The following is a 12,351-nucleotide window of genomic DNA, read 5'->3' as shown; positions in this document are numbered from 1 at the left end:
ACAGAAAGTAAATTTGACTCTAAATGTTAAAATGAGATTTGAGGGTTTTAAGTTTCCACAGTGGTTGGCATGTAGGCTGGACAGGATGTGAGATGTATAAACACACATACATACACATATGCTTTTTACATTCTCATTTTTGGTATTTATATTTGTAATATTTATATTACACAGTTGTACTTGTACATAATTTATAAACACTTATATATGTATGTGTATAGTAATGATGAATACTCAAAAATTTTACATACGTAGGGTAATGCCAAAAAACTTCAGCTATCACTGACCTAGAGATTTAATTATTCTTTGTTAATTTGGGATATTCATGGTATTAGAAAGTGATGTTGCTTCTCTGGGAACCTGGACTGATATCATAAATGACCAAGCTTGATTATGATCATCCTGAATTTAGAGAAAATTTGTTTTTGAGTATGCAAATAACTGGAACAGAAGGAAGGAATAAATATTAAAAAATCATTTTTACAGATGTCATTTTAAATCACCTCTGCTTGCTTGCACTGATTTGTCCTTATTAACTACCTCCAGGTTAAAAACCTCTATACCTGACTTCATGCCTTGCAGCAACACATTCCACTAAAGTATTTCTCACTGCTCTTTAAAAAACAAGCCTCAACACTTCAAAGATAAGAAAATGATGTTATGTTTCCATAGCTTCTGTTAATAATGGGTAATTAAAGAGAGATGTAAACCTTGGATTTAAATGTCTATTAGTTCTTGGGAAGGTCGTGGTGTTCCAGGGACTGATTTTCAACGTGAATCCAACTTTATTTGAAACCCCTAGATTAGGTTGATGGTCCCTCAAAACACTCTTTGGGTACCAGCACAGAATATCCACGAAGCACCACACAAAGGGTTGGACAGAAAACCTAATGATGCCTAGTTTCTGCTGGGGTTGGGGATAGTGGTGCTATTTCTCTATTATCTCAGACTGGGAGAAAATGCTACAGGGTTATCTGGATTAGGTTTCTTCCATAATAAAGAATAACCTGGCTAAATGCCTCAAAGGAGGATAAGAAATATTTATATGTATTAGGAAATATTTATATTCTTTGTAAAAACACTTGAAAATCAGAGACCATTTTTTTGTTTTGATAGCTGTTCAGACTACAAAATACAAATGTGGCCCCCTTCCTCCCAGTAAACTAAAGTTCTTACAGTAAGCACACACTAGGCTCTGGAAAACGTCTGGAGAAGGTACACTTGATGGATGAGGGTCGCACAACTTAGTGCAGAAGGCGATGGGTGGGCCTCACTCTCACCGCCCTGCAGTTGGAGCTACCGCTTTAGTTAATTCTCTTGTTGGCAGCAGCTATGATCAAGAAAGTAAAAAGAACTTTTCCTGGCCTAAGTTTATATTAAGTTGAACAGAAACGTTACAACAATTAGAGGAAGGCAGAAGGGAAGGAAGAATTCCCTTCTGCCGAGTATTTAAGAGGCACTAGGTTTTTCTATGTCCTCTAAGGTTAGAAACATCCGTGCTGCAGCCTGAAGAAATGGAAGCATAATTCACACCCTCGGGTTGAAAAACAAGCATTTCGGGCTCCCAGGCTCCTGCAAAGCCACCGGGTATGGCACTGAGGTGGTGCATGCTGCTTCCCAGAACCGGGACCCGAAGAACCCTCTGGTGTGGGTCCCGGGCGGCACCTGCTGTCTAAGCCGGGCTGCAGGACTCTCCATCTTCAGGACACCCCTTAGTCTCCACTCCCTCTGTGCATGTGTGTGCGTGCGCGTGTGTCTAAAACCAAAGCGCGCAGGAGCTGACTTTGAAGGGTGCTTCACAGACAGAGTGAGACACGCCTTATGGGGACACCAGGCGGGGGAGAGAGGGAATGGGGAGTCTCTCTCTATCCGGCTCTGGATGGCTGGGAGCCTAGGTCCACGTGGAATCCGAGCAGAACGGCGCGCTGCCTGCCCCCTCATCCCGCAAAACTCCTCCCTCCTGCCCCAGGGACCCGCGCAGGTCCCTCCGGCAGCTGATGGAGAGCGAACTCCTCGCTTACCTTGACTGAGCACTAACACCAGCCGCAACGGCGCGCCCCCTGTCCGTCCTGGCCGCATCCTGAGCCTGCGGGGGGACGGTAGCTGCTCTCGGTTTGCGGAGGGATTCCAGAACGCGGACTCCAGAAGCTGTCCCGAGAGCTTCTCTCGCCCGCGGGGTGAGGGCAGGGAAAAGTTGCCTGGCAGCTCCTGGGACGCCAAGGCCCGCCCCGGCCCGCCCCTCGGCCACGGCAAACACCGGATCTGCCCCGGCCCCGCCCCACCGAGCCCACTCCCTGCGGCCCCGCGGGCACCTGCGCTCAACCACACCCCTGGAAACCACACCTTAACTCCCCCGCGCGGTTCCGGCCCAGGCCTGGGGGAACCCGGAGGCCGCGGGGCTGGGGTCCGCGAGCCTGGCCTTTTTCCTGCCCTGCACCAGACTGGCCGGGCACCTCCGACGGGCGGGAGCCGGCCTGTCACTACCCCGCCCCTCACGGCCGGCCTGCCGCCCGCCCGCAGGAAACCCGGGTCCCCCGGAGAACCTTGGCCCTTCTGCAGCCCTTCGTGGCTCCAGGCTCCAAACAGAGGTGGAAGGCGGGGGGGGGGAGGGGGGGGGGCGCCGCGAGCCCAAAGCCACGCTTTTACGGGTGGCGCCGTGCGTGGCTCTCTCTGCTTTTCTCAAGTGGGTGGAGAAACGGACAAAAATAAGTGCAGAATGACCAGGTTAGAAACTAACTCGACAGGAAAGAAGATCTGCTCACAAGTTATGATTATCCGAGGTATATTTAAGCAAGACCTGTTGCAAAAGCACCGTGTGTGTGTGTGTGTGTGTGTGTGTGTGTGTGATAAATCCTCATTCATTCCTCTCCTCCAAGATAATAAGCAGCTGATTTGATTACTAAGTTTAAGCGATTTACTTCAAGACACAGAGACTAGTGAGAACCCATATATGAACTTGTGACTCTTCCTTTTTGTATTACAGCATGACCATTTTATTCCATTATTTGAGTTTCAGATCTGGAAAAAAGGACATTCTGTAACCATATCTGAGATTTTTACTTACCAACCTAAGAAATAGGATATTCTCTTTTCTTTAAATCTGATTTTTCCTCCAAAAGTTCACCCACAAATTCCCAGCACATTGCTGAAACCAGAATTCTTCCAGTGACCACTTTTATGAAATAATCCAATGTTTTAATAAATTAAACTTAAGGAACTATTAGACTAATCATTATTATTATCACCATTCCAAATATTTATGGAGCAGCTAGTATGAGCACTATGGAATATTTGGGATACTGCCACTCAAGTAAAGTGGTTCATGGTGGAAGGACTTAATTAATTGGTAAAAATCAAATGCTCTCCTTTACCATAGCGGAGGCTGGAGTCTTAAAGCACTAAATTGGTATTTACCAGATGTTACTGCTTTGCACCATGACTATAAACTCAATACCTTTGAATTCAAAATGTATAGCCCCTGGTTCTTTCCTGTTTTCTTAATCTGTCCCTTACTAATTCTACTTACTAATCCTGACAAACACTTGAAGGAATTTTTTTTTTTTTTTGACCTGTCTATGGTACTCACCTGCTTACTAAGACTACAGATATCACCTGCGAGCTCTTAGGTGGCCATTCACTAACGCTGACACCAACTTAGCCTCTCCTCACAGCCTTCTTGCAGGAAGTCAGCCAGGTTTCAGGGAGATGAATATCTGTCTGTTTCCTTCTGACTCACTGAAATGTGAGTAAGTGTTTGGAACCGACCCTTGTTTGGGAGGCAGTGTAGCTCCCTTCATGTGAGACAGGAATCTGTGCTTTGTCTCTGGGTGCTGGAGAGGAAAATGCACCCTTCTTTGCTTTTGTGCTCAGAACTGGACAAATTAACATTATGCTGGCATGAGGTACAGAATAAATCAGGAGCTATATTTTTCCAGAGCAGGCAAAAATTTCAAAGTTCAAGAAACAAAGAATCGACTCCTGCCCCACATTAATTTTAAAAGTAGAAAGGGTTCTTGAGACCAAACAGTTTGAGAACTCATGCCTTAATCTTCCTGGGAACTGTTCTGCTTAGGTGTAACTGTGCTGGACACCACATCCTGAGGAAATAAGATTAAGGCAGGGCTTTTTAAATCTTTGGTCTCAAGGAGGCCTTTACACTTAAAATTATTGAGAATCTCTCAGATGAATGGATAAAAAGATGGTGAAATATTGTATATATTTTCTAACACTTCCAAAGTCCTTTATTGGGCCAACAAGGCTGGGAGCTGCTCTTGGAGTGGGGTCCCAGTCCCAGGCTGGATTTTCCAGGTCTATGGTGCCTCTGCCTCTGTTCCTAACTGGGGCAGGTGGCCTCCTCTGACAGGCTACTTGGTTTGCTCTGTCAGGTAACCCCAGACCTCCTTGGAGTACCCCTGGACCTTGGACGGGGCCACCGAGAGAGCCAACATCAGCATAATGATGCCTGAATTCCAGGACTTGCAGATGTGAGAGTTAAACTTTGGAGGTACTGGGAGCTGGGGTATCTTCAGACTGGTCTGCTCACACATGTACTGGCTGAACTGATCCATGGCTGAGGGGTGGGGGGGGCTACCTCCTCAGACTTCTGAAGGGCAGTCTGGCTCTTGCCACTAGGCCCCAGCAGCTCCTGGTCATACACCAGGTAGATGGTGCCCCCAGCCATACTGCCCTTGATGAGGAACCTCCTCAGCAACCATGCTTGGGGCACTGTGGTCGCTCAGCTCTGTGTGCAAGGAACAAGATGATGGAATATTATTCAGTCATAAAAAAGAAGGAAATCTTACCATTTGCAATGACATGGATGAACCTGGAGGACATTATGTTAAGTGAAATAAGCCAGAGAAAGACAAATACTGTATGATCTCACTTACATGTGGAATCTAAAAAAGCCAACTCATTGTACAGAGACTAGAATGGTGGTTACCAGAGGCTAGAGGTGAGGAAAATGGGGAGATGTTGGTCAAAGGGTACAAACTTTTAGTTATAAGATGAATAAATCCTGGGTGTTTAGTGTACAGCATGGTGACTACGGTTAATAATATTGTATATTTGACATTTGCTAAGAGAGGTCTTAACTGCTCTCACAACAAAAACAAAAAATGGTAACTGTATGAAGTGATGGATATGTTAATTATCTTGATTGTGATAATCAGATCACTATATATATATATGTATCAAAACCTAATGATGTACACCTTATATATATATATACAAATTGTAATTGTCAATTATACCTTATTAAAGCTGGAAAAAATATGGAGGATCCCAAAGAACTTTTGTTTATGTGGATTATTTCTACCCGTGTTTATCATGTAAGAAATTGAAACAGATACATTTTCTAATATTTATATATTAATTCAACAATAAGGCTCTTATGTGTTAACGTAAATACAAAAAGTGTACAAAAAATAGCTGGATTTCCCCAAATAAAGAAAATCATGAGAAGAATGGCATTGTCTTAAATTTTGCCAATCTTTTTAATGTCTGGCTTAAAAAATAAACACTTGATTTCTCATATCTGCTCCTGCATCCAATCTCTTGGGATAGGTAGTTTCAGTGAAATTATATTAATTTGGAATTAATCTGGTAGTTAGAAAAAACAGGACATAATTGTGGATATTCCTGATACTGCCCCCAAACTCAAAAAGTGGTAGTTTCTTAAAGACTAGTTCCAATGGGGAATCTGAAACTACATCAATAAACTTTTCTTATCCTAGTGTTGATTTGCAACCTTGGGAGTTCCTGGGGTTGAAATCTGAAACTGGCCTTCACACATGGAGGGCAAGGAGAGAGAGGAGAAAGAGGCAGACCTCTTCCTTTTGGGGGGTTGCAGTTTTAATAAGCAAGGGAATTTATATTCTAGGTTTGTCTGGAGTGGCCACAAGATGAGTGAATACACTGCTGCCAGAATCTCAAATTTATGTAGAGCCCTTAACAGGCAGGGTTCAGTCATATATACAGTTCAGATAGTCTCAATAACACATTACTTTCTCAAAGCTGTGTCCCTGAAGTGGCTACTAGTGTGGGAACAGTAGGCAGAACCTACATTTCAAGGACAAGGGAGGAGATAAGGAGCTTCCAATTACCCAGGTCCAAATTGAAGGTCAACCAGCTGTCACATCCTCCTGATAACCTCCTCCAACATGTTGTGCATTAAAATTCATTGGTCTATCGAGCACTTTGAGTAGATCTTTCACCCACACAAAGTTTTGTCGCATCATATATTGATCATTTGGAAAATATTGGTTCACTGAGTTATGCAGATTTTCTAATTGTTGACACATTTCAGTACACAATATCAAAAAAATCATATCATCACCTATCTCATCAGAAAAGTCTTTATATATTGAGAAGCTGTCAAGCTCATGCTGGCATATACACATTTTCCAAAATTTCAATTTTAATTTGAAAACTTGAATTTTATCATTGGCAGCACATACTATCAGTTGTTCTATGTGAAATGAAAGGCCCACTTCATTCATTTTTGAGAAATGTCTATACAATACCCAAGACTGAATAATCATAGTTTGTCTATCAATTGTTCTTTCAAGTAAAACTGGTGTTCCATGAAAAATGTGGCTAGTTCAGTTTACAGATCCTTGAGACAACCATCCTATTTCAGTGTGCAACACAAATGCTTTATGTGTATTACCAGGTTTACTCATGAAAAATATTTAAAAGACATGTACTGAAGAGTTGAGATTTAATAAAGGTAGTTAATTTTTCCTGCTTTGTCAAGGACATTCTCTCTCTCTCTCTTTTTAAGAGATTTGACAGAGAGAGAGTGCGTGAGAGCACAAATTGGGGGGAGTGTGGTTCAGGGCAGAGGGAGAAGGAGAGAGAGAATCCCAAGCAGGCTCCAAGCTCAGCATGGAGCCCAATGTGGGGTGTGATCTCATGACCCTGAGATCATGACCTGAGCCAAACTCAAGAGTTGGACGCTTAACTGACTGAGCCTCCCAGGTGCCCTGTCAAGGACATTCTTAAGTAAAACTATCTTTCTCCTCCCTCCCTCCCTTCCTCCCTCCTTCTTTCCTCCTTCCTGGTTTCTTCTCTCCCTCCCTCCTCCCCTCCCCTCCTCTGTCCTCTTCTCCCATACTTCCTCCTTCCTTTCTCTCCACTGCTCCCCTTGCCCTCTCCTTCTCATTTTTTCTCTATGAGTGCCCAGTGGTGACGAATGCAGTGATTACTCTTACTGATCATTGTTCTTGCACCATAGAGCAAATGCAAACACAGTGAAAAATGCAAATAATGTCTCAACATTAGTATGAAAATATTTTTGATCTACCAACCACCAAAAGGATCTTGAAACACCCAGGGGCCACATTCTGAGAATTACTATGGGATGGAGTGAGGCCTCTCCATTCTTCTCTTTCTAACTCTAGGCTGGAGTTTTTTAGGTAGGAGGCTCAGATGAATTTTCCCCAGCGTTCTCTCTGACCTCTTTGTATCTTTAAATCCAGCTCTTTGTTTATCTCATTCCCCCATGTACAATCACCTAAACTAGGATCCTCTGCTTTCCATCCTCAGGGCTACCACCAGGCCCCCCCCGCCACCACACCATATCAATTTTGTCCTTATCCCAACAGAATAGAGAGCCCAGAAATGGACCCTCAACTCTATGGTCAACTAATCTTCGACAAAGCAGGAAAGAATGTCCAATGGAAAAAAGACAGTCTCTTCAACAAATGGTGCTGGGAAAATTGGACAGCCACATGCAGAAGAATGAAACTGGACCATTTCCTTACACCACACACAAAAATAGACTCAAGATGGGTGAAAGACCTAAATGTGAGACAGGAATCCATCAAAATCCCAGAGCAGAACACAAGCAGCAACCTCTTTGACCTCAGCCGCAGCAACTTCTTCCTAGAAACATCGCCAAAGGCAAGGGAAGCAAGGGCAAAATGAACTATTGGGACCTCATCAAGATAAAAAGCTTTTGCACAGCAAAGGAAACAGTCAACAAAACCAAAAGACAACCAACAGAATGGGAGAAGATATTTGCAAATGACATATCAGATAAGGGGCTAGTATCCAAAATCTATAAAGAACTTAACAAACTCAACACCCAAAGAATAACTAATCTAATCAAGAAATGGGCAGAAGACATGAACAGACATTTCTACAAAGAAGACATCCAAATGGCCAACAGACACATGAAAAAGTGCTCAACATCGCTTGGCAGCAGGGAAATCCAAATCAAAACCTCATGAGATACTGCCTCATACCAGTCAGAATGGCTAAAATTAACAAGTCAGGAAACAACAGATGTTGGTAAGGAAGCAGAGAAAGGGGAACCCTCCCACTGTTGGTGGGAATGCAATCTGGTGCAGCCACTCTGGAAAACAGTATGGAGGTTCCTCAAAAAGTTGAAAATAGAGCTACCCTATGATCCAGCAATTGCACTACTGGGTATTTATCCCAAAGATACAAATGTAATGATCCGAAGGGGCACGTGCACCCCAATGTTTATAGCAGCAATGTCCACAATAGCCAAACTATAGAAAGAGCCAAGATGTCCATCAACAGATGAATGGATAAAGAAGATGTGGTATATATATACAATGGAATATTATGCAGCCATCAAAAAACCCAAAATCTTGCCATTTGCAATGACATGGATGGAACCAGAGGGTATTATGCTAAGCGAAATAAGTCAATCAGAGAAAGACAAGTATCATATGATCTCACTGATATGAGGAATTCTTAATCTCAGGAAACAAAGTGAGGGTTGCTGGAGTGGTGGGGGGTGGGAGGGATGGGGTGGCTGGGTGATAGACATTGGGGAGGGTATGTGCTATGGTGAACGCTGTGAATTGTGTAAGACTGAGGAATCACAGACCTGTACCTCTGAAACAAATAATACATTATATGTTAAAAAAAGAAGAAGAAAGAAGATAGTAGGAAGGGAAAAATGAAGGGGGGAAATCGGAGGGGGAGATGAACCATGAGAGACTATGGACTCTGAGAAACAAACTGAGGGTTTTAGAAGGGAGGGGGGTGGGGGGACTGATTAGCCCGGTGATGGGTATTAAAGAGGGCACGTATTGAATGGAGCACTCGGTGTTATACGCAAACAATGAATCATGGAACACTACATCAAAAACTAATGATATACTTTATGGTGACTAACGTAACACAATAAAATAAAATTTAAAAAAAAATTTGTCCTTATCCCTAACATTTCCATCTTCTACTTTTTGTGTGTATTGCTACTCTCTTTAGTTCAAGCCCTTTTGGTCTTTCCTCACAATGTCAGTCTCCTATGCAATCTCTCTGTGCTTTCTCCTCTCCTGTCTCTGATCCACTCTATACCATCAAAGTTCTCTTCCCAAAATGCAGGATTGATTTGCTGAAAATCTTTGGAAGTCTACAGGATGAAGTTCAAGCACCTTAGTGTTTAAGGTCCCAGTTGAACCTCAACCTGCCTCTGCTATCTCTCTTACCAAAACTCTTTCTTTTGTATGTATTATGATATGACTTGAATTTAGTAACGTGTATATACTCCACCTTCTCACTTAAATGTTGGATCTCTGAAATCTTACATGTTTACATCACAAGTGTCTAGTCCTGTACCTGGCAAATAGTTCCTAAAAATAATTACTACATTGAATTTCTGAAGAGTTCTACATTCTTCTCCCTAGACCTAAAAAGGGTAAGGAATGTGAAATTCTATGTTACTCCTGGAAAATTTGCAATGAAATAACCAATGACTCCTCAAATGTTACCCAGTAAATCCATGACAAGACTGAGTAAAGTTCAGAATCCATTGCGTTTGACTCACCCACAGGTCTCCCGGCACCTGTTGAGTTGCATGATGTCCAGACACTTCCAACTTAAAAACAAAACAAGTAAACAAAACTAAAATAGTTCTATGTTCCTCAGGTCCCTGGAGCCATCAATTCATCTATGCATTTTATTCATACTTCCATTCTAGCACTACTAGGATTAACTGTCCTTATTTGTTTTCATGTGTGTGGCAGACATGCAACACAATCAGCCAGCTCTGCCCACAGGTTGCTCTCTGAGTTTGCCATGATTTCCCTCTGGGAGTCACCCTGCCTCCTAGGGATACGGAGAGACACCTGACCCTAGGGAGTTGTATTCAGGGTACAGAGATTCTAGAGGGTCTTTGCTGGCCACATGGACTAGGAATTCAGGTTCACTTGGGGCAGCCATTTTTTAAATGAGCATAGAAAAAGCCAATTAGTAACTTTTCATAGAAAACAGAAAGGAGAGACCAAGACACTGAGGCATGAATAAATTAGAGAGAGAGAGAGAAGGAAAGAGTGAGAGAGATTGCTTTAGTTCATTTTCTCTTTCTGTTTTCTGTTTCTAGTGATTTGAGAGATCTGACTGCTCATTCCATGAAATTCCCTGGTGTCTTCTTAATATTTTCTTTTTATTTTTCCTATTGAACATCCTTGAGGACAGTGACCATGTCTCATTAACTTTACTCACAGTCCCCAAAACAGGGCCTGACACCTAGTTGGTGGTCAGTAAATATTTCTTCCATTAATGAATAAACACATTTATTCAACTAACACCTAATTATTAAGATGAACCAGAGAAAAGGAGAAGTTAGGAAGTTTATCTCTTAGAACATGGAAAAGCTCAATGAAGGGAACACGTTCACATGAACTTCAGGATTTTTTTATTTTGTTTTTTATTGTTGTTGCTTTTTTTTTTTTTTTAAGAAATGTGTCATATGATGGATCAAGCCAGCTGTATGGTTATTTGTTACTCTGCTGTCTGTGGAAAACTTGGATGTTTCAGTTAGAGATATAGAAAGAAATGACTGTATTTTTCTTTTTTTTTTTTTTTAAAGATTTTATTTATTTATTTGACAGAGAGAGACACAGCGAGAGAGGGAACACAAGCAGGGGGAGTGGGAGAAGGAGAAGCAGGCTTCCCGCGGAGCAGAGAGCCCGATGTGGGGCTCGATCCCAGGACGCTGGGATCATGACCTGAGCCGAAGGCAGACGCTTAACGACTGAGCCACCCAGGCGCCCCAGAAATGACTGTATTTTTCAAGGAGGAAAATGCAATCTTACTTAAACTAGCCTAAGTCAAAGAATTGAAAGGATATGAGGAAATTTCAAAGAACCCAAAGATGTGAATTAATTACAGCCTGGCCTCAGGGACCTAAAATGGAGACTGGAAAAGGCAAGAGTACAGATCATTTTATACAACTTTGAGCAATGGTGTGAGTTGTTGGCTTTGCCTCCCTGCCTGTACCTGCTCCATTCTCCTCACTGTGGACTTACTTCCTCTTTAACTCTTCATCACTTCCATGGCCCTCTGTCTTCAAACTGCGAGTGCCTTTAGTTTCCATGGCATGTCTGTAGCCTTGATTCTATGAGACCTAATTTTAACTCAGTACATGGTCTTCTTCAGTTTGACACATTTATAAGACCACTCACAATGACAATTTTTTTTTTTCTTAAGTCCTCTGCCAAGAATACACAATCTTTGATTCTGCAGGTAGCTTTTACTCTTTTCTGAAGCCGAGACCCCTCCTTTCTCAACCATTTTGCAATTTAACATTGAGTGCCTCCTATGAATCACGGTAACTCTTGTTTTAGTTGAAGTAATTTTGATTGTGCCAGTTAGATTGGAGTCTGTCCTTTTAGATGGAAACACATTTCAAATGTTTAACATCAAAAAGTCAAACAGAGCCAATTTTGCCATTAGGATTTATTTGACTGTCAGGTTAATGAGCTTTGTTTACACATCAAAAGAATGAAATCAGTGAAGATGGGAGAGCCTCAGAAGATTAGGAATTTAAGTTTTGCCAGGCATCTTAGTCTTAATCATTAAATCTTTTCTGCTTCTACGTCTTCTATTATGCTATATAAGAAAGCAAAACTTTTATTCCTGGCTCACAAACTTTCGTCCATCTTATGGTCTTCTAGTATTTGTTTTTAAGTTTTTTGCATAATTCTCCTCCAGACTTCTTACCTCTCTTTCCCTCTTACATTTTTATAATTTCTAACATGATCCTTCACTTGGATTAAGTTGAGAATCTTGCAAAAACATCACTTTTGTCATTTATTCATTTACTTAACACATACCTACCATGTGCAAAATAATAGTCTAAGCACTGTGGTAGGAACCAATATGTTACCTGGCTATCCTCTATGAGCTTGAAATCTCATTATTTAATATTATCTCCAGAGTCTTGCTATAGATGAAATCATATGAGATATATAAGCAGAGAATACGGAAGTTTGGTCCGGTTTATGCCATTTAATGTAATGAAAGAATATTTAGGCACATTTTCTTTAGATTCTCCGTATGAACCTTTATAAAAGTACAGTTATGTGGAAA

At 41.9% G+C, this 12,351-nt stretch overlaps 1 protein-coding gene and 1 pseudogene across 1 annotated transcript in view; both read right to left on the bottom strand.

The window, feature by feature from the left end:
- The window catches only part of ITGA2 (integrin subunit alpha 2), a 108,844-nt gene extending 106,670 nt beyond the window's left edge, over window positions 1–2,174 (bottom strand). Inside the window, exon 1 of the mRNA XM_036114461.2 lies at window positions 2,022–2,174. Coding sequence (XP_035970354.2) covers window positions 2,022–2,079 — 58 coding nt within the window. The 5' untranslated portion in view covers window positions 2,080–2,174. The remainder of the gene's footprint in view (window positions 1–2,021) is intronic.
- Window positions 2,175–4,364: 2,190 nt separating this feature from the next.
- LOC118549861 (MICOS complex subunit MIC13 pseudogene) lies at window positions 4,365–11,356 on the bottom strand (annotated as a pseudogene).
- Window positions 11,357–12,351: the final 995 nt, after the last annotated feature.

This window comes from Halichoerus grypus, chromosome 2 (genome assembly GCF_964656455.1).
Source record: "Halichoerus grypus chromosome 2, mHalGry1.hap1.1, whole genome shotgun sequence".
Taxonomy (NCBI): Eukaryota; Metazoa; Chordata; class Mammalia; order Carnivora; family Phocidae; genus Halichoerus; species Halichoerus grypus.
The sequence above is the reverse complement of the archived record's forward strand: the minus strand, read 5'-3'. Positions and strand labels throughout refer to the sequence as shown.